Genomic DNA, 22,489 nt, shown 5'->3' on the forward strand with positions numbered 1-22,489 from the left:
GTTTTAGACGTGGTGCCTCAGGACATGGTTCAGTGGCCATGGGAGTGTTGGGTTGACAGTTGGACTGGATGATCTTAGAGCTCTTTGCCATGATTCTATGACTCCAGTATGACCACGAGGAGGTCTGGGAAGCACACTGGTGTCTGGACCAAGACCTGCTGCAGCTTTGGCAGCAGCTGCTGAATTCAGGGCAGGTTCCTGGGGGACAGCAGTGCAAGGCTGAATTCCACCCTGATCCTCATGCCATGCAGCAGGTTTAAAATCCTGCCCCTTCTATTTATTGCTGTATTTGCTTAGAGATCACAACACATCCACATATTTAATCTTTTTAATGTGCTAATAAGTGGAAATTCTCCAGCCTGTAGGCCTCTGATAGCAAATAAACATCAACTGTGAAGCTGCTCAGAGTGCTCCTGATTTATAGCCACTCTATAAATACATGGTTTCAATAGCAGAGCTAGGAAGAGCTTGTTCCCACCATAAAGCATTGCCATGAGTCACTGTGAGAGTGTCAGGGTAGTCTACAGCATGAGAAGTCCTCTGGAAATATGTAACCTCTCCTGTGCTGAGCAAGAGCAGAAACCCAGGCACCTAAACCTGGGCACCTAAACTCAGCAGCTTTGGTGAGGGATTGGCCCAGGCTGCCCAGGGAGGTGCTGGAGTCCCCAGCCCTGGAGGGGTTCAAAGAAGGTGTAGATGTGGCTCTTCAGGCCATGGGTATGGTTGAGGTTTCCCAGGAGGAACTCATAGCCCTGCTGAGAAGCCTGGTGGGACAGCTCTGACAGCTGCCTCTCACTCCCCAGCTCCTTCCAGACTTCAGAGCTGAAGGAGACAAGCTACAAGCAGAATGAAGCTTGACAAATTGGGCCCAAAGCTGATCTTGCAGGGATCCTATTTAATGTAACTCATCTCACCTAAAGAGAGTTACTCCTAAAGGGACAGAAAGAGGCCACAATTTGTACAAGCAAGAGACCAGAGAAATCAGAATTGGGTGAGGTCTCACCACAAAACCTTTGTACAGTCCTTGTCCCATATCTAACATCCTCACAGAAATTCTCTCTATCTCTCTGTTACCTCCTCTGGCTTCCTCATGCCAGTTTTCCTAAACCCCCCAAATGCAGCATGTGAGGGCAAAGCAGAGACCCAGCACAGAGACCCAGCACAGAGGAACATTCCCTGGCAGTCTCCTCACCTGCCTGCTCCTCTCTGTGAGCAGCCAGCTCTGACTTCAACCTGATTTCTCACTCACCACCCAAGAGGTGAGCTTGGCAGAGCAGAGACAAACCAAACCCCTGCTCACACAGAGCCCCAGACACCCTGTTGCCTTCCAGCAGCAGGGGCCAGGCTTTGGAACTCCAACAAGAGCTTGGTTTTTTTTTAAAGATGATAGGAAATGAATACATTGAGCTTTTGGCAGGGAAATTGTTGGGTGGAGGGTTGGACTTGGTGATCTCAGAGGTCTTTTCCCACCTTACTGGTTCTGATTTTTGTCTAACACAGGAGGAATGGTGTTTGCCAGGGCAAATCCAGCTACATGCAGCAATTGCTCTGGTTTATGGCTTCCTGGAGGAACAGGGAAGTGCTCCCAAGGAGGCAGCAATTGCTTTTTTCCTCATGTCCCATGAACAAATAAAGGAACCAGGGTGTGCATCCAGAAAACCTCCTGGGGTCCAGAAAGGACAAAAGCAGCAATTTTCAGCCTGGCAGATGGGATGAATGGTTTGTTTTCATCTTGACAGCTTTTGGTTCTTTTATTTAGGTCTCCTTTGTAAATGAATATGCTGTGTGAGAGGCACAGTGACGCTGCACTTCCCCATCTCAGAGGTATTTGTGTGTCTAGGGGGAGTATCAGCAGCACTTTTAGCTGTCCTCAACCTGAGGACTCACAGCTTTATAAGTCCCCTTGACTTGCATTTACATGTTCTTTGCTAATCTTCTTCCCTAGTCCTCTCTCAATTAATTTCCCCCTGCTCTTAGTCTTCCTTGCTTCATGAAGACTCTTTCATTTTAATTTCCCCTCTTCCAGTTGTGCTGGTAAGCAGTGTTCTATCAATCACAATCCCCTTCCCATACACAGCACGAGATTTGCTACTGTCTCTTGAATTCTTAACAGATTTTATGAGACTGCTGCAGCTGTTCTGTGCCTCTGAACCCTGCTCCTCTCCCCCAGCAGCTCTCACAGCCCTGCAGAGCTGTTCTCTGCACAGCTTTCCAAGGCTGGTGTTTGGTTTCAAGGTAACCTTTCTCTTCTTCCACATCCTTAGGAAATTTGCTACAGCTATTCCCAATATGCCTCTTTTGTAAGTATTTTGTTCATGTGGACTATCTTGATTCTAGACACAAGAAATCCACCATTTGCTTCCTTCCCTTCCCTTGCAATTTTCACATCTTGTTCCCCACAAGAAGCTCCTAGTGAATTGTCTCTCAAAGCTTTTAAAGATTTTAATTCCCCTTCTTTAACTGTCAGGGAACTTAACAGCTGGATTTATGGTCCTTTACAGAAAGCTGAGAGTTAAAGGGCTCTTAGAATCCCACACACAAACACCCTGACCCAGCTCTGAGCTGCCAGGGAGGTAGAACCTTGCCCCTGTACCAACAGGACCTACATGTTGAGCCCCTCAGGCTCCTGGTGTCACCATGGATCACACACAGGCAAGAGCTGGAGGCCTCCAAGTGTCTCCTGAAGACTGTTGTCTCTAGTTATTCTGAGGAAGACACCTCCAGAGGGAAGAGACTCCAGCATCACTCTCTGGTGCCACCGAATCCACGTCCTCACCAACTATCCCCTTACAAAACCTTTAAAAGGGATAAAATGGACCAAACCAGGATCAGGAGACAGGGGGCTGAGCACGTACAGACCTGCAATAACCATTGATGATCCTGCCTGACACCACTTTGGTGATGGCTTTCCAGTACTTGGCTTCTCCTTCCACTGGAGCTCCCAGTAAGATCACGTCTTCGATGATCCCCTGAGCATCTGTGAAGATGGAGGCAGAGCAGCTCAGGCTGGGGAGAAGTCACCCTTTCTCTGGGTTTCATTTTAAAGAGAGAAAGAAGGGAAAGGAGCATCTTAAACATCATTTTGTGTCCAAGTTCAGTGTCCCCAGTTCCAGCTGGAGTCAATAATGGGAAAAATAAAGACCCTGAGACAGACTCTTCCCACAACCAGCCCTTAGAGCTGAGCTCCTGAAAAAGGTGACCTGTACATGCAACAGAAATTCCCCCCCCAGATTCTTAATATTGGTGGAGAACTAGCAAAAACAAAGTCATCTGCCAACACAAAGTGATCATCTATCCAACTGGTTTGATTTTCCTGAAGGGTACTTGAACCTGAACTTTAACCTGAACCAGGGCACGATGTGCTGAAAAGGAATGTGGAGTTTTAAGAGTAATAAATCTTCCTCCCTTATCAGACAGCTGCAGCTGGGCTATTTCAGTACAAATTATGATTGAATGAGAAATATTGGGCAGCTCTGCTCCTTTCCTCAACTCTTAATGTATTCACATATGTTCATCAATCTTCTCTGCCAAGAGAGATCAAGCCCCTGATGCTGTGGCAGTCAAATGTAAATGACTGGGCTCCTTTCCCTGCCAGCAGTGAACATGCTGGAGCTGCCCACAGAGCCTGTGCCCCACGACCAGAAGAGCCCTTGTGGTTTCATTTCTCACTGCAAAGCAAATTTTGAGAGAACAGCAAAGAGCAATTCAGGTTTGAGTGATCTGGGAGCAATAAAATCCCATTCCCATCATTATGGGCAACAAAGAAACCCCAGAGCCTTGCAAAGAGGGAGCTTGTTCCAACCAAGCTGCTGGATCCCACGGCCACAGCCTGAGCCAGGGGGATAAACAAGCAGCTAATTCATCAGGATCCCAAACGTTTGGGCAAGGTGCTGGAAGCTTTTGTTTCTCCAGGCCTTTTTTTTCTTGCTCAGGACAAAAATGTTCAGCCTTGGCTGAAAAATGCTCATTTTCTGGAATGTGGACAGAGAGAGGACAGAAATCAGAGGCCAGATCCCTGCCCTACAGAGCTGCTGACACCCTAGAGGAATTAAATGTATTTCATGGTTTGCAGATCTTTTCTGTGGTGAGGAACAATAAAGTCTGCACAAGAAAGGGGGGAAAAAAAGGGATTACTGATGAGCTTGTAAGAAGGCAGGGGAAGATCTGGTCCCTTTGGTTTGTAGTGACAGGACAAGGGGTAATGGTTTTGGCTAGAAAAGGGGAGATTTAGGTTAGACATTAGGAAAAGGTTCTTTAATATGATATTAATATTAATTTAATATTACTCCCCATGCTGTAACTTGTCTCTGGCAGGTCATTACTACATCTTCTGCTGTAATGTCATTTTCTGGAAGCTTACTAAGCTCTGGCTTCCAAAGTCATTTGTGATCCCAGAGGCCATTTAATTGCTTTGCAGAGAGGGTTTTTTTTAACAGAACTGGAGTTTCTGCCACAGTGTTCCAGTGGATAATCCACAACTGTCCCCAGAACTGGATACAACAGGACTGCATGACTAGGCCTTGTCTTTTGTGTGAGACAGGCAAGTCCAGACCCAAAGCAGTGTCAGATGTCCCAGGTCCCAGCTCTGTTCCTCCTGTGGCTCCCACTGGCAGGAGCCCGTGCAGAGCAGTCAGAGCCAAACTTGCTGCTTTTCATCCCACCTCAGCTTCCATAATTCAATTAAGGAACTGAATACTCAGTGTACAGTGGGGAGCTGCTATGATCCATGATTACAATGCTTAGATTTCTTTAGAATGACAGCCAGCCCTAGAGACCCCCTCATGATTTCCTTTCAGGTATTACTCAGCTACAGCCCCATGTCATTTCCATGAGAGACTGCAGATCTTTAAAGAAAAGCTGGGAAATATCTCAGCCCCTGGCATTGCAGGACATAAAGGAGTTGATCTCTGAAGGGCCAGACTAGGATCTGGGCCCTGGCTTCAGGATCACTGCATTCTGGCTTTGATTAGGTTTATTTTGAGAACAGAATTCCTGTGTTTGAGGACTTGCATCTTAAACCAGAAGAGAAGTTCTGGTATGCAGCAATCAACAGAAAGAAATGTTGAACACCTCCACGCTCCCTGGGCTCCATTCCCACCTTCCTGGGCTTTATTGAACATTTTCCTTTACAAAGCTCCTTATTTATTAGCAATTCTTTGTGAGGCTTAATGGTTAATGAATTAAATGAGCTACGTGGGGGGAAGGCAGCCTGCACACAGGCACTCACCACTGACTCAACCCCAAGATGTAATTTACATCCACTGATCATAATGATTTTATTCTTTTTCTAAATTAAAAATAGAATCCATTAATAAACAAAGCCACAATGGGTAATAAATTGACAGATGGTTTTACATTCGACTTTGGGGAAAAATTACCATGAAAATAGCAGATGACAGTGGCATTTCAGGGACTTAAATGGAAGGGGGACTCAGGGAATCAGATACAATAGCTACAGAGCTTCCAATAAAGGCAAAACATCCTCTGCCAAGATTGCAGTGGCACGTGGGCAGCCCACAGACTGATCTAGCAGCCAAATGTCACCAAATGTCAAGCTCTTGTTTACAGACTGGAGGCCAAACTGACACAGCAGAGCACCTCCAGTGAAGACAGGGGGTTTAATCCACTGAGCTGCTGGAAATGACAGCAGAATTTGGCTCCAAAGGCATTTCAAGCCCCTTTACTTATTTTTTTTTTCTAGGTTTTTGTGATATCCTAAAAAACCCAAGCTCTGTTCCAGAACTCTGCCTCTTGGAAGAGAAACTTTTCTACCAGCAGCAAGGAAAAGAAAGGAGAAAAAGGTCAGAAGGTGAATTTTACCTTTTTCTTGAGCCATTTCCTGCAGGCAGAAGTAAATGACTCTTGCACCCAGACTGAAGCCAATCAGTGTGACAGGTCGCTTGCCCTAAGGAGGAAGGAGAGGAGAAAACACCATCAAACACTGTTCTGAACCCAGAGAGAGAGAGACTGGAGCCAGATAAGCACCACACTCCCCAGCTGAGATGCCCCAGCACACTGGGATGTCTGTTTGCACAACAGCAAATGCTTCAAATGCAGAAACCAACAGCCCCAAGTGAAACAAAGGCCTTGTATGAAGTGCAGCTCATTGCCTTTCCTGGGGTGGTGTTTTTATGTGAACTCCAGCTTGCTTCTGCTGGGCTGTTTCAGGCAGTTGTGACACACAGCTCTGGGGCCACAGAGGCCACCAGCATCCTGGCCTGGATCAGCAGCAGTGTGGCCAGCAGGAGCAGGGCAGGGATTGTGCCCCTAGACTCAGCACTGGGGAGGCCGCACCTCAAATCCTGGAGTCAGGTTTGGGCCCCTCACTCCCAGAAGGACCTTGAGGGGCTGGAGCGTGGCCAGAGAAGGGCAACGGAGCTGCTGGGGAAGGGTCTAGAGCCCAAGTGTGGGGAGGAGCAGCTGAGGGAGCTGGGGGTGCTGAGCCTGGAGCAAAGGAGGCTCAGGGGAGACCTTCTGGCTCTGCACAGCTCCTGACAGGAGCCTGGAGCCAGGGGGGGGTCGGGCTCTGCTCCCAAGGGACAGGTGATGGGACAAGAGGGAACAGCCTCAAGTTGCCCCAGGGGAGGTTGAGGTTGTCCCTGAGGAACAATTTCTTCCCCTGGAGGGTTGCCCAGGGCTGTGCCAGGCTGCCCAGGGCAGTGGTGGAGTCCCCACCCCTGGAGGGGTTTCCAAGCTGTGGAGATGTGGTGTGAGGGACACGGGGCAGTGGGGACCTGGCAGTGCTGGACTTGCTGATCTTAAAGCTCTCTTCCAATGAGAACAATTCTGTGTTCATATGACTGGTTCTTCTTCCAGGTACCAGCACATTCCACTGCTCCAGAGGCAAACCCACAGCTCACAGTGCACCCCCTAATGTCATTTTGCTAATGCCTCTTAATTACCAGTGAACCTTTTTCATGCTCTGCATTCTGCTCTCCTTTCCTGGCTGTACTTTCTGCTCTCAGATCTCCAGCAGGTGACTTGGCCTGGCTGTCAGGTGACGTGCTCAAGCCACTTGTCCTTTTCTTCTTCATTTAGAAAAGCTTTAGGTTAAACACAACCAATCTCAGCAGGATTTCCCCTGATTCACTAGGGACTTCCTATTTTCCCCCAGGGAACCAGATACACACACTGGTGAGCATTTTTTCCTTTTCCATGCAGCATTTTTGCATTTTCCAGTTTATGATTCATTTTTGTCTCTCTGGAAAGATACCACTTGCTAGTTAACCAGCACATAAAACTATAAAACTTCATTTCCACGGGGCAAATCCCTTCCAGCTGTTCTTCCTGGGTGATTTCCAGCCACTCACCTGCTGTCCACTGAGCAGGACGTGTGCCAGCTGCTTGCCCACCTCAGCAGAGCGATGGAGACACACTCCCCAGGGGTTGTCAATGACACTGGCCACAGCCAGGAGTGATGCTGGCCAGGTCAAGGCTGTCACAATGCCTGGGACACACACAGAAAACCACACAGCACGGTCACAGGCCTGAGCTGCTCTGAGGGAACAGCCAAAGCAAGGTGGTTAAAAGCTAAACCCAGGAGCTTTTTTGGCATTTCCAGTTGTTCTTTCTCAAGAGCTGAGGAATGTTTTGCTAGACTGAAGATAAGAAAGAATCTGATGTCCTGACAGGGAGGCAGGTGCTGTGCATGAAGGGAACCTGTACGTTTGAAGGGTAAAACCCAGTGTGATAACAGAGAAATAAACAGCCACACACGAAGGAAGGTGTTTCCAGCTGTAATTTTGAAAGAAGGAGTCAAAGACAGAGGCAGAGCAGCCCAGGAAAAGAAATATAAGTCACAGCCATGCCAGAGAAGGTCCCCAGGCCATTCTGCAGGGCACTGCCAGGGGAGATGTCTCCTCAGAAATCCCCCTCAGCCAGGGAAGCTCCTTCAACGAGACAACGGCGAGACCGCACGAGAGCCACCCGAGCAGATCTGATACAATTCAGGGTCTTACCTGACAAGACAGTGAATTTTAGGGCTTCTTGAGCCATCATGTTCACGAAGCCATTCAGCAGGGAGTCCAAGGCGTTGCCAAGCTCCATGAGGTACCTGGATTCCCAGGCCAGGCAGTACTGCTCGCTGGAGCGCAGCAAGCTGCTCCACGGGGCAGTGAAGCTCCCTGGGAAAGGTTGGAAGGATGATTCGTGGTCAGAGAAAGGGCAACAAGCTGACTCCTGGCAGGGTGAGTCCCACAGAGCATCAGAAAAGAGCCAGCAGGACACTGGAACGTGCCCCTGGGGCAACGAGGTGTCACCATTAAAACCACCGTGAGACTTATCCACCATATTTCCACTGTTTTCCAATATTTCCATATTTTCCACTGTTTTGCAATAAATTTGGGGTTTATAGAGTTGTGAAGCTTTAGCTGGCTTGGGGCAGAGTCTTCAGCATGGACAGGCTCAGATTTCATGACCCAGCCTCAGAGACTGCCCAGACAGAAGGACATTAACACTGATTCTGTCAGGTATTAAGGACCTTCCTCTTATCATCAGCCCCCAGGCCAGGTCCTGCAGCTCCATCTGCATCTCCTGCAGACCAAAAAAGGGCCTGTCCCAGGAAAGATGAAGTTGCTGAATGGCTGCACAGACCAGAAACACAGAAAACATGGAAGCTCTTGTCAAAGTCTGTCACAGAGCATCTTCCCAGTCAGATGGGCAGGGACTGACAAGAAGGAACCAGCATCTGCAGATGCAGACTGCAATCATTTTGACTTTGTCATCTAGCCTAATTAGCCACTTCACTTTCATTTTTTTCCCTCCAGGTGCTAAACAAAAGCAGCTCCTGGATGTGTGAGAGATAATGCAGAATTGCCACTGTGTGAGTCTCATTTTGGGGCAAAAGACCACTGTTTAGCTTGCACTAGGGAGCCAGGAGGGGCCTGGTAACACCACCAGTGGCAGCTGAACTCCGAAGGCAGAGCAGAACTGTCATCTTCATTAACTGAACCCCTTCCACAGTGTTCCTTCCCCAAGTGATGCAGGGCAGGTTGAAGCAGGTGCTGCCCAAAGCAGCAGGAGAGAGCCCCAGGGTCCTGTCAGATTTGGGGACATGCAGATGGGCAGCTCCTGGGAGCTCAAGGATCACAAGGCAGTGAGTTCTGTCACTGTCCTGTCCTTGGTCCCTCTCTTTCCAGGAGTCATGCAAGTGTGTAAGCAGAAAAGGGTGACAATCCCAGTTTTGCTTTTTTAAACCTTATGGCAGATTGCTTGTTATGGAAGAAGAATGTGTGTCATCTGTAACTCCCTTTTAAGGACAAACAGATGCAAAAAGGTTCCTGAAGGGACACCCTTGTCTTTGTAACAGTGCCTGGGAGCCCTCCAGCCCCAAACCTTGGACCCCTGGCAAGCAGAGCTGAGAAAAGCCCCAAGTGCAGCACTGCTCAGTGGAAATAACCTCCCTCTGACAGCCAGCTGCAGCCTAACAAGCAACAGGCCAGAGACATCCTCCTGCATTAACCACATCCAACGTTCAGCATGATGCTCCTGAATAAACTGGCAGCTGTTCAGTCAGGTTGCTGAATGCCTCAGCAGACAGTTGACATACGTTATGTGACAAGTTACACTGGAAACCAAAACACTGCAGACTTTCCAAGCTTGTGGCATGCAAGTTCCCCTCCCCAGTGCTGTGCTTAACAGGATTTACTTGACAGAACTTTCTTGCCAATGAACCTCATTATCTGGCAGACACAGAGAGAAAAAAGACACTGTTTTCTGTTAATTGCTGGAGGATAAACATAAGGTCTCTGAGACAGGTGAGACATTTTGTGCTAGTGCTGGAAACCATCCAGCCCAAACAGATTTTTTGCTTTTTTTCCAAGCAAAAGCACACAGCACTTATTAACTGAAGCAATCCTGCTGTCCCACTGTCCCCACTGATTTACTGCCCTCTCCCTTGCCTCTGTTCTCATCAGGATGGCACACTGGGTTCAAGTCTTACACTGAGAGTCGACCTGATTTAGTTACCAAGCAGACAAGCCTGGTGAAGGGATGGTGCTGTGAGAGCACAGTCACTGCCTGCAGTGATCCCAGACCCAGCTCTCCAGGCTCCTCTCAGTCTCCTCATCTTCCTCTTACCATATTTGCCAGTACAGAGCCATCCAGTAATTGCTATGGTGATATGAAGCTGCTTTCCTTCAGTAAGTGGGAGGAATTCAAACTCCTCTATGGCTCCCACACGCTTCTTCATCTTGTATCCTGCATGCAGCAAGACAGAAACACAAGTCTTAGAAATCCCACAGCAAGGACAGACTTTGCTAACACTAAAAGTTTGTAAGAAATCACTTGGGTAATTTGGATAGAGTTAAATTTTCCTTTCCAAACCCCTCAAGCAGTCCGTGCATTACTTGGTATGGCACCATGGAGCCACCAGGATCCTTCTGAGCTTCTCTGGTCAGAGGGAATCCCAGCAGAAGGCTTTTTTTCTGGAGACCAGACAGCAGCTGTAAGAGGTGCCACTCTCTGTGGCAGCATCTTTCTAATCTTCTTTCCTTCATTAGCCACAAACTAAATATTCTTTCCCCACTTGGCCATCAGGGGCTACACAGTGTCTTAATCAGCACTGAAATAAAGATTTCACCAGCTGTAAGATTACACCTCAAGCTGCTTCCCTTGCTGTGCAGAGCTCAGGTAAGTCATTAGCTCTGCTTTCAGCCACAATCCCACCCCTCCATAGCTGAGAAAGGTGTGGGCAGTCTCTCACCAGTAAGACCAGCTCCAGCTGCTCCAAAAAGAGAAGCCATGACAGCGATCCCAGCCGTGGAACCCAGGGCAGCTGCTCCAGCACTTCCAATGACAGTAGCAGCCCCAGCAGCGACCAGAGGGGCAGCAAGACCCCCTGTCAAGCCTGAAGATGCAACAAGTAACATCACCAAACTGTTATCCCTTAGAAAAACCAGGCAGGCATTTCCCTGTGCTGGGTGAGAACCGTAATGCCACGGGCAGGGTACAACATCACCCACAAAGGGGCTTTCTGAGACCATCCCCAGGCCCTGAATCTCTACACAGATTCTTTTACTGTCTTCAGTAAATATGAAGTCTAATTTAAAAGTCTAAAGAAGAAGGTGTGATAGACTGGGGTGAGCTATGCCCTGTAAAAATTGATCTAGTCTTACACTATTTTCTATTGAAAGTCGAAGATCTGACCATGCAAAAGAGGAGAAAAACATTTTTAAGGGTGACAACCTCAGTGTAATACTTCCAGTGAAGCTACACTGGAATTACTTTTCCACCTAATTCTTTAATTTTCATGTGGCTGAAACTACTTTCCTTGGATTTGGGGCTTTTATTGTTGTTGTGTGTTTGGGGTGGGGTTTTTTTGGTATCCGGAGCGACATGCGACCTTGAGCCTGGCAAAGAAAAGCAGTGAATGCTCCAAAATCAGAGCTTGGACTCAAAGGCCTGATGGCTTCTGGTGATGAAGGTGTAATTCAGCCTCCTGCCCTGCCCTGGGCGCTGCACTCACAGTGCAGGAGCCTCCCAAAATGCAAGCCTCCAAAACGCAGCCTCACCGATCACTGTCCCGCCCCCGACGGTGGCCAAGCCGATCAGCAGGTACCTCTTCAGCTTCTTCCTTCTTTCCTTCTTTCTTCTTGACTCTTCTGCAGTTCTGCAGAGGGATTAGAAGCATTGAGAGCTGATGGAAAAGCCTGATGGATAACAACGCCCCATCAGAACTGGGTTTTTGTCTCCTCCCTGTAATTTCCCTGCCAGGAACAGTAAGAAGTAAGATGCAGGTGTGGACTGTGACAACACAGAGTTGTGAGCATGGACATAAACCCATAGATTTAAATGGAAATAATTGAATTGCTGACAAAAGCCAAGAGATGTTACTTACTTGGAAAACCCTTCCTAAGAGGGCTGAAGCTTGTAAAGGAAAAAAAAAAAGAAACAAAAATTCAGAAGCATTTCAATAACTATGCAGTGCCTGTGTGTCCTCAAAAAACCAAACAAGAAAGCTAAGAGGAAAGAGGGAGAAGTGTTTGAAACAAAAAGGAAGAGGGGTAGTTTGTGCTAATAAAGAAAGAGATGGAATTAAGCTATTTTCCAACAACAGTGCTTATATACATTTTATATATATATATATGTACATTGCAATATAATAACACAGCAGGTATTAAGCAGCCATTAGTTCATCTGCCTGGGTGAATTTAAGCTACATTTTCACAAGACTATCACAAACAGGTAGATAAACCTCAAAGGAATAAATATCACTGATTAGGCACTACTTTCAGCTTCTTTCTGCTCTCTTTGGTTCCTGTCTTACAAGAAATGCTGCTCACTCCAGAGGACAGTGAAAGAAACAGAGGAGACTGGAGTAAGCTGTTTACAGGGGAAGGTTCCTTCCAGCCTGCTTAATCTGAGCCTTAAAATACAAGAATTTATCTTGCTTCCAAACTTGGCTATCTTCCCTCTTGATCCCAGCCTAATTGTGGATTTTCATTCTCCCTATAATTGCCTAATCCTTCCTGGAACCCCCTGAGCACGCTGTAATTCTGATAAAGACAGTTTGAGATGAGCCCCAAACAATAGGCAGCTTTGTCACACCCAGCAGGAGGAGAACCCCTGCGTGGCTGAGGAGAGAGAGAACCTCCAAAAAAACCCTCGTGTATTACCTTCTGCAGCTGCAGACAACTGCCTGCAGGGGACAGCTCGCCGTGGCTGCCTCCTCAGCCACTTCTGGAGAGCCAAGATGGTTTCCTACAGCCCCGTGCCCTGGTTTGTGCTTTCTGCACCCAAACTGAACGCCTGGCTTGGGAAAAAATTGCTTCTGGAGCTGTTTAAACGAGTGCTGCAGTCTGACTGTTAAAACCTAAGTTGGCAATATCCAGAGATTTCTGTTCTACATAATGGTTCATCAGCTTTTATAGCCAACGTGCTGCTGTCTGGGGCTGAGAGTAATGAGCTGGAGAGAGCTGAGATACAGCTAACCTGGCTTGGCTTCCAGTAATGAGCAGTTTTGAGTTATGTGGCTAGAAAGACAGTCTGCAGCTAAATCCTGCCTGAAGGTGAAGTAAAACCACTGCCAGGAGAACTTTTACCTGTCACTGCCCTCCTTCTGTAGCTGCAAGCAACTGCTTTTGACAGCTGCTTCCCTAATAGCTTCTGCATTACCATTATCACTTGATTACCAGGCTGCTTTTTATCCACCACGGTCATTAACTGCCTCTTCTGGTGCTTCTCTCCCCTCACTGATCTCAGCTATGCAGCTTCTTGCCTGGACCACAAATCACATCGAGGCAGATTTTACATTTCAGGTCGTTTGCCAAGGATGAAAAGGGGCAGGAGTGACATGTCTGACGTCCTGCTCCCCAGTTCCCAGCAGAACCCTGAACAAAAGAGGGGTTCACACCTGCAAGTCAGAAGGTTTGGTGCTAGTAAAATGGATTTAAGTGTTCAGAGCATCGTTCTACAGCTGATTGTCCATTTAACCTCGTGGGTTCTGGGCCACAGTCCAACACACCCACAGCAGCAGAGGCAGGAGTGAAACCTCCTGTTAACAACCACCAGTAAAAATCACCTATGTGAGGCTGCCAAGCCCTGCTTGGTTGTTCCTCCTGTGGTGGGTGGGCAAGGCTGGAAGCATCCTGAGCAGATGGGAATGTATTCCCTGCACCAAAAGTCTGTGATGTCAAAGCAGTGGCAGGTTTATACTCTGCTGCCTTCCCCCACTGGCTCCAAGACAAGCCAAGGGCCATGGATTCCCCACAAATCTCAGCCTTGTTGTAGCACTGCAGTCCCAAACATCTTCACACTGCAGTCTTGGACTACTCTCACTGCAAAGATTTTTTCTCCCCTTTTATTTAAAAGGTATTTACTTCCATGGCTGCCACTTGGGCAAAGACCACGACTGGAATTGGTGACTTTTGCCACACCAGAGGTGCAAAACCCCTCCTTGGGGTAAAAAGCCAGGCTTGCCAGGCTGCAGCATGGTTCTGCTGCTCTCAGACAGGCCCATCTCAGGCTGGGCTGCAGGAGCCCTGCCCAGCTGACACAGAACCAGGTCCTGGAGCATCCTCTTTGCCAGCCACCCCCCACCCTCAGCATCAGAGTTTTGCTGTGCTGATTGAGTTTGTTTTCACAAGCCACAGCAAAACAGGCCCCGTTATGAGCAACCCTTGTCCCCACAGGCCAAAACACCTCCTGTTTAGCACTCTAATCTTTGAGATTATTTTGACTTTCCCTTTTTACAGTCTGCTATAAAGTTAAGCTTTGCTTAAATGAAGCTGTAACAGAAAGATACCTGTCACATGCTGGACCCCATGGTAACGTCTGAACTCTGTCAGGGCCCTTGATTAAAGCCTTTATTAGCACTCAGGTTAATCTCAGAGCCTGTTTGCTGAGCTGACAGATAAAAACATGACGAGTCCACTACGCACGTATTTACTGCCTTACACACTGCTAAACCTTCCCCCAATTCCTGCCTGATCAGTGGAATAGAAAAAAGCTACATTTCTGATAGATACCAACTTTCTGGCTGTTTCACATCTAGGAACAATTAAGAAAATTAATCTTATAGCCATAATACAGAATTAGGAGTCATGTCTGTAAGTATCTGATGCAGGCTGTTGCCCTCAGAAATTGCCCTTCTGGAGGAGTTAGCTGTCTCTCAAACAGCATCCAGAGAAGGACAGATCCACAGAAAACCTGAGGATCTAATCCTGAAGTTTCTGGGAACTTCATTCTATAAAAGGCAGCTCTGTCTGAAGAATATTGGGCCAAGAGGTCAGGGACACGAGAGCTTTCTGGTGTATTCAAGCACAATCTACAGCCTAGGAGAGGAAACTGGAACACATTGATGGGGGAGCTCAGTGCAGAGTAGCCTTTACCAGCTTGCAAGGCTGGGTCTCAGCTCTCATTTCAAGACTGCTGAGGTTTCCCACTTCTCACCACCACTCTGCAACCCTCATCAAGCCATAAATGATTCCGGGAATGATCAGAGACTGGACTTAGGCACAAGGAATTGCTGCCCAGCTTCCCAGCAGTGCTTTTTCACCCCGCCATCAACCCAAATATTCTTACTCTGACTCTTTCTCTGTTTGTTCCTTCAGGCTCTCAAGCAGAGACTCCTCCAGGACTTCCAGCTGCTCCAGGGGGATTCTCAGCAGCCAGGTGATGTGGCAGATCAACACCCTCGCCCGAGCATCGTAGTACCCTTCAAGAGAGGGGAGCCCAGGAGTCAGTCAGTCTGCATAGTGCCAAAGGACACAGCAAGCTGTGCCAGGGGACTGTGGCACACAGGAGCACCTCTCCTTCCCTCAGGCCCTCTTTGTCTTCCAGGTATTTGCACACAACCTCTACCATCTAGAGAAAAGGGCAATAAATGGATAAATCTTTCTCCCCTGAGAGCCGAGTCACTACATAGGTAATTGTGGCAAAAAAGGGATCTCAAATCTTGGGTTTTATCCTCTGCCTTTTGGCTCTGGACAGGCTGCATGCTTCTTCTCAACAAAGAAATGCTGCAGCAAGACCAGTCCTCACTGGAAATATCAAATATATACACAGGTAACACTACAGAGTACAGCCCAACTACACACCAAGGTGAGATCTGGTGTCCTGTGAAAAGGCACCTCCATGTAGAGGCTTTATCCTCTGTTCATCTTGCTGGCAGCCAGAGGGACTCTGGAGTTTCAAGCTACACACCAGCTCACCCAGCAGGACCACAGACAATTGTTTGCATTTATCCTTCACTGCTGGAGATGTGGGAGGAGACAGTGTGCTCAGACAACACAGGAGAAATGATTATTCCTGGGCTTACGAGCAGTTGTGCTCTAAGAAAAGACATTTAAAATGTAATAGATTTTAAATTATTTGTGCCAACTCTTGCTTTTTTTAAAGTGTTTCCCTCAGGAGGACCTGCTGCTTGCTGATGGTAGGCTTTTGTAAAGGGTTCTTGGTGCACTCTGGGATGAAAAACACAACTGCTGGTCTAGGAAGATACCAGCAGGACCCAACTCCAAACTGCTTCTGATACCTGCTGCACGTAGATCAAACACAGCACTTGGCAACTTGTTAAGTTTATTTATTTATTACCATCATCACCAAACTAGGCTTTAATGACATCACTTTTAAGATTGGTGCTTGGTTGAGAAATCAGGGTGGTATTTCTCTTTGCTTCACTCCCAACACGTGCTGTGGCTTCTGACCCAAGCAGGTGTTTCAACAAGGAGCCTCCCTGCCCCCTCTCCCCTAATAGAGGGCTCAGTTTCCACTTAGCCAGCTTGGCACTAAGCCAAGCTTGGAAATATATTCCTTTTTAAATTCCAGCTTAGAGGAATAAGAGGTTTTGCAACAACTGACTTGTCAATTTTCCATTAAAAATCAAGGACAAAACTGGTGCTTTGTTCTGCAGTGAAACAGGCTAATCAGCCACCTCTGAGTTCCTTCCAGGGAGAACATGTTGAAACACAAGAGAGATGAGAAATTTAAGTACTGCTATAAACCAGGCTCCTTTCAGAAATGAACATTTTGCTCAGCAGGCAGACTTTATTTCACTAATTTTATCAGACTAATCTGTGTTATGGGTTGTAAGCCAGAAAACTGCTTTATGCATAATACAACACACGAGTAAAATCACTTTTTTTTTATAACAGGCTTCACAGGACACTCTGGAATTTATTTGCTGAGTATTTTTTCTTCTTTTTAGGCAACAACGCTCTGCAGAAAATTTGCTAGGCTGAGATTTTCACAACAGCTTTGCTGCCTTCCTAAAGGAAGAGCTCGACTGCTCCCCTGGAAACACTGGAGAAAAAAAAAACCCACCCCACTCTGGGTATTTCAGTTCAGAACTTTTCTACCATCCCACACATTCAAGGCTCATGAAGGTAAGGGGGTGACCAGCTGCTCCATTTTTATTGGTGTTATTAATCTTTCTGAATGTCATAGCTGCTTCTCCTGTAGTGGACACAGAGAAAGAGTGTGCTGCTTTTGCCAGGAAGGAAAATAAAATCAAATCAGATGGTACCTTGTGCTTTTTGAGCACTTTAAAATCTCAGCTGTGAGCTCACCTACATTCCTCTTACCAAAAATAAATGCTGGGTAAACTTACCACCTCGGAGAGAGAAGGACAGAAGGTCCTAAAAAGAAGAAGAGAATATTAGTGTGAAAACTGCTGATGTGTGCTTGGTGGTATTAAAAAGGAGGCACTAAAAACCCATTGGACTAAGACTGAATTACTGCTGGAAGCCAGCTAGGCAGCACAGGCAGAGCAAAGCCAGAGCTTCCAGTACAAAAACCTCCATCTGCAGCTACAAAAGGCTGGGCAGAAGGAGATAACACCTGGCATGTGCTGAAGCATCCCCTAAATTTTGTTATTAGTGACTAGAAGTCCAACAGTGGACTTCTTAGCTGGGGGAAACAGGGCTCTAATCCTGCCATTCAATGCCCTCTCCTCACTATATACTCATATTTTCAGTGGAACAGGTTTCAGTGCTACTCTGATGGACCAGTGGCCCCTATTTTTTATTGTCCTTCTGGGAATTCAGAGCTCTAGATGGTCAGGCCTAGAAGTTCTGGCCCAGGATGAAGGCACTGAAGGCCTGGTGTGAAGTTCTTTTGGATGAAGTGCTCAGAAATAGAAAACTCAGAATTTAGGGCCACTTGTCAAGATTTGAGGGATTTGAGTTCTGTGTTGGCTCTTCACTGTGAAAAAATCAGAAAAACAAATGAATCCAAGAGATGGACAAACCCACAAAAAAAGAGGTCACTGTTTTTACTACTGTGTTCTCTTCTTTTGTTGTCACTGGAGAAATTTGGAGTTCTTTCACTCCAACACTAAGCACCAGCTTGGCCTCACTGCTTCCATCTCCTACACACAAATAACACAGGGCTGAGTTTTACAAGGAATCCTCCAGCCCTTTGGGAACACAAAACAGGCAGCCAAAGATGTGGGAGGCTGCCAGAGGGTTTATGATTATTAGTCCTGTAAGCTCCCTGGCAAAATCTGTATCATAAAAATGTCTCTAATCTCCTCCCTCCTGCATGAGAAGTGGAGGAGGAGAACAAGCCACCCTCAAGCAACTAGAAGAGGGGCAACCTGTAGATATTATCCAGGCAAAACTAAGTGCCTGGACCCTGAATATGATTTTAACATGAGAAGAGTCTCCTGTTTCATGAAGGAGAAGCTTTAACACAGGACTGAGGAAAGCAAAGGCTTCATCTAGAACAAGAGGAAGCTTGACCTTGTGGCCAGCATTTTTCAGGGCCTGATGTAAGCAGCAGAATGGTTTGTGCAGACAATAAATCCTCCCTGCAAAGGGAGCTGTGGGTGTTGAATCCCCTCCTGCACTGATACCCACTATCATCTGTGGCCCCTGAATATCAAATAACCTCAATTAAAAATCTGGCCTAAGCATCTGCACGCCCCCATTTCAAAAGGTGAGGGATGGATAGGGGTGATCAGGTGATAAATGGGAACTACTGTTTTTATGGCATCTGAGCCAATTAAGGTTCTCTGCTGCTCCTCCTTGGCGTAGGCTCTGCACGTCCTGCTGTGCACTCACCCAGAACACAATCAGCATTGATTAGATTAGTTCACAAGTAGTTTGTTTTCCTCCTCCAAGCAGCAGTTGTTATATTTCTGTCTGGTTTTGACTCTCCCTGTGAACTCTAGGCACAACACTGTCCCCCATAGGATTGAGAAACGTCCCAGGGAAGGGGAAGTGACCTTTATTCAGTCTTTGCCAGCTTTTTATGAACTGCTGCAGGTTCAAACCCCATTTCCTCAACAACACAGAGCCTCCAACCCACACCCCAGTGGACTCGTGTAGAAAACCACAGGGGAATGGCCATTCTAAGTATGTCCAGAGCAGAAAAAATCCCTAGGAATAAGGACTTGCAACATTTTCTCACCTAACTTCACTTCCTCACCTCTTTTTGTTGGGCTGCCTTCTCATCCTGCACCCCCAGCCTGTGTGTTATGACTGTTGCCCTTGAAGGACTCAGCTAAGCAATGTTTGCCTGCACTAGTCACCTGCAGTGAATGCAAACAAAGATGAAAATCCACAGTCCTCACTGAACTCACCTCTGATCTGATCTCCTGTATCACCCCTCCAGCTGCCCCAGATGAGGCTCTGCAGCAAAGGTGAACACCACCAAAAAACCCTTTGCTGCTTTTACATTTATGTCAGCTTTTAAATCAGAAATTTAGAGAAGGATTGAATCATTTTGGTTGGCAGAGAGCTTTAAGATCATCAAGTCCAGCACTGCCAGGTCCCCACTGATCCACATCCCTCAGCACCACATCTCCACAGCCTGGAAACCCCTCCAGGGGTGGGGACTCCACCACTGCCCTGGGGAAGGAGTAGTCCCAGTCTCACCAATACTTTCTCAGTGAAAGAAAATAAAGTCACAATAACTTATTTCCTTCCAGCCAAAGCTGACTCTGGAAGAAAGGCTCTGGAAATGGTGCTGTTGGAAGCACGTATGTAGAGATGTTCTGAGTTACAAGACTGGTGAAGTGGCTTTGAAACACTATCTCCTTCAGAGTTTCACCAAAATCTGTAGAACATACACAGGAACCAAAACCAAGGATACAAAGGAAAATGTCTGACTGTCCTGTAGAGCAACAGCATCCAAGACTGAAGGCATTAGTTCACCAGACAGGAACTGTGCCTCGTGTTCATCACTCCCCTGAGCTGTTCAGGGACAGAGAAGCTGCCAGTCACCTGCAGAGCTGCTCTGAAATCTGGGAAACATCACAACAGTGACTTCCCTTCCCTGACTGTACAAACAGCACTTCAGCTGCAAACAGACATATATGACCAATCTCTTCTGCAAAAGCAAACAAGGGTGAGGGGAGTATATGAACTTACTTGGGTAATGACAGCTGGATTTTCTTTCAAGGAGGGATCTTTTAGCAAAATCTCAGCAAAAGTCTCCGTGCCCTCACTTCCTAAGCCACTAGCAAACGCTTCCATGGCAGGTAAGACAGTGTCAGGCAGGTCCAGCCATTTCACAAAGCCCTGGATGAATTCTGTCCTGAAGGAGCTGTAAGGCAACAGCAGCAGTTTCAGGCTCCAGAACTGGAGTTCTCTGCAACTTCTGAGTGGTGTCTGCTCCTGGATGTCAATCTGTCCCTGTTCCCCCAGGAATCAACGCGTGGCAAGAAGTCAGCAGAAGCAGAGGGGCTGCACAAGGTGGCTCAGCAACCAAGCAAGGAACAGGAAAGGAGGGAGCCCTCACTCAGGAGGTGTTTTGATGTCTGCAGCAGTTTGGACTGTGGGATAAAAGTCTGTACGAGGGCAAGCGGGCGCAACGAAGAGAACCCCTAACTCCAGAATGATCTTCCACTCCTCACTCCTCAGTAGACCCCACGCTGAGCCCAACACCAGCCCCAGCCCAGCTGCTCCCTAAAGCCACCCCCTTTGCTGGCCCCGGGCAGTACCTCTGCTGGTTCTCAGGGAAGAGCCGTGCCAGGGAGAGCCCGCAGAGCGCGGCGCAGGCGAAGCGCCCCGGCTGGCCCAGCAGCACACACAGCTCCTGCCCCTCAGCCCGCTCAGCCTCCTCCACAGCCTGGCCTTCCTGCTGCTCCTCTGCAGCCATTTCCACCTGTGAGTTCAAAGAGGACAACAACACACAGTTGGGAAGTAGGCAGGAAGGAGACCAACCCCCTTTGGATCGCCATCGTCACGCTTCTGTCAGCAGCAAGTCAAGTCTGTCCAGCTCCAGCTTCTGCCTCCCCCTCCCAGCGTGGTGCTGTGAGCTATGAAGACCACAGGAGTCTTTCTGCTCACCCTTCTCAAAGTTTTGCATGAAAGGAGCCAAGAATACTCCACTCAGCAAGAGAAGTCCTGACCAAGACACAGAGAGAGTGGGCTCTGCTCAGGCCTCACTCACGTGTTGACCCCAGAAGCAACATGCACAGTAAAAGCTCTGCACTGGCTGCAGGGACCAGTCCAGCTGCCTGGGAAATAATTCACCTCTCTCATCCTCAACCCAAATTGCTGTTGAGAAAGTTAAATCCAGCTGCAGCCTCTGGTGAAGACTTCTAACGTGTCCCACGGACACTGCTGGGCTTTGTGTGTAATGTTCTCTCTTCTACACGACCTGCCACTGCTCTTCCCCTCGCTGGAAGATCTGTGTGACACATGGACCTTGAGCTGGGCCAGAATGGTCTTTTTTAGAGCACAGACATGCACACTTCCAACCAAACAGCTTCCAGCTGCTCCCCAGGAGCTCCCCAAGGATACAACCAGCCAACTGAGGTGCCCAAGATCAGGCAAACCTGCCCACAGCTCATTTCACAACCCAACATGGGTAACAACCTGTTCCAAAGCTTGGTCACATCACCTCCAACTTCTACTGACTTCATCAATTCACTTGGTTTCCAAGGGGCCCAAATCCCCTATTTCATTTTACATGTCCTATTTAAACCATAGACTCATTAAGGTTGGCAAAGACCACTAAGATCATCAAGCCCAACCATCACCCAACACTACCACGGCCATTAAACCCTGTCCCCAAGGGCCACGTCCATGTTTCATTTCTTCCAAACCCTGTGGAAAGGAAGGAGGTTAAAAAGGAATTGGGAGCCTGTGACACTACAACTGACTCTCAAAGATGCAACTGCTGTTGATGGTGTAGAGTCCTAGAAGAAAGAAATGCAGCATGGGAGTGGCTCTTTTTAAAGAGATTTTATTCCCTGCACGCCATCTGTCACAGTCTTCCTTCCCACTCTGAAATTCTGTGTTTCTCAAGGCTTGCACTGTTTAACTGCTGATGTATAAATCCAAGGAAAACTCATCTCTCCAGGGTGATGAGTTACCACAACCTGCACCTCTCTCCCTGGGAGACCTCAGCACCCCACTACACACATTCTAGGGTGCTGCCACCCAGGGCTTGAGCACAGGGGTCTCAGGCATCTCAGTGAGTCTCCTTGGAAACATCACATTCCAGCAACGTGGGAGCACAAAGTCTGAAGGAAAAAAACTAACTCTGTTGTTTCTGTACCCACCAGAGAGGGGAAGGGACAGATTACAGCTCCCCGAGGAGGGCAGTGCCTGGGATCAGTCCCCAACCTGCTGTGAACCTCAGCACTGTCCTGTCCAAGGCTTTCTTACAAAATCCCAAGATTGTTTTATCACCTCCAGAGCTCCAAATCCCTCATTCTGACCCCCTAAACCCACTTCACATCCCTCACCAGGCTCTGATCTTTCTAAACCACCCAGACTTCTGGAGCAGTTTGCCCAGAAAGCTCATCCTCAGAGTTTTGATTACAATTACTTGGCAAGTTACTCACCTCTGGAAACAGATTTAGTAGCTTGTCATGGCACACAACACTGAAAATAAAATCCCCTTCCCTGCTGTGATAGATTTACAAATTTAACAGGATTGCATGTGAAAATTTAAGCAGCTAAAAAGGACTGAGAAACAGTAAAACTGTTTCACCTTCTTCCCCAGTAACATAAAAGATGCGACCAGTTATGGAGCGACACCACAGAGGCTTCTTGCACACAACTTTATTGCTGTTATGCAACAAATAATTCACAAT

At 47.6% G+C, this 22,489-nt stretch overlaps 1 protein-coding gene across 1 annotated transcript in view; it reads right to left on the bottom strand.

Moving 5' to 3' along the window:
• The window catches only part of TMCO4 (transmembrane and coiled-coil domains 4), a gene marked incomplete at its 3' end in the record, with an annotated part of 28,079 nt that extends 7,538 nt beyond the window's left edge, over window positions 1-20,541 (bottom strand). The window contains exons 1-11 of the mRNA XM_008947392.1: window positions 20,384-20,541; window positions 19,812-19,986; window positions 17,048-17,075; window positions 15,022-15,154; window positions 11,511-11,608; window positions 10,703-10,846; window positions 10,078-10,197; window positions 7,959-8,123; window positions 7,311-7,447; window positions 5,821-5,905; window positions 2,860-2,977 (exon numbers count right to left, since the gene is read on the bottom strand). Coding sequence (XP_008945640.1) covers window positions 2,860-2,977; window positions 5,821-5,905; window positions 7,311-7,447; window positions 7,959-8,123; window positions 10,078-10,197; window positions 10,703-10,846; window positions 11,511-11,608; window positions 15,022-15,154; window positions 17,048-17,075; window positions 19,812-19,986; window positions 20,384-20,541 — 1,361 coding nt within the window. The remainder of the gene's footprint in view (window positions 1-2,859; window positions 2,978-5,820; window positions 5,906-7,310; window positions 7,448-7,958; window positions 8,124-10,077; window positions 10,198-10,702; window positions 10,847-11,510; window positions 11,609-15,021; window positions 15,155-17,047; window positions 17,076-19,811; window positions 19,987-20,383) is intronic.
• Between the last annotated feature and the right edge of the window lie 1,948 nt (window positions 20,542-22,489).

Source organism: Merops nubicus, unplaced genomic scaffold (genome assembly GCF_000691845.1).
Source record: "Merops nubicus isolate BGI_N331 unplaced genomic scaffold, ASM69184v1 scaffold28229, whole genome shotgun sequence".
NCBI lineage: Eukaryota > Metazoa > Chordata > Aves > Coraciiformes > Meropidae > Merops > Merops nubicus.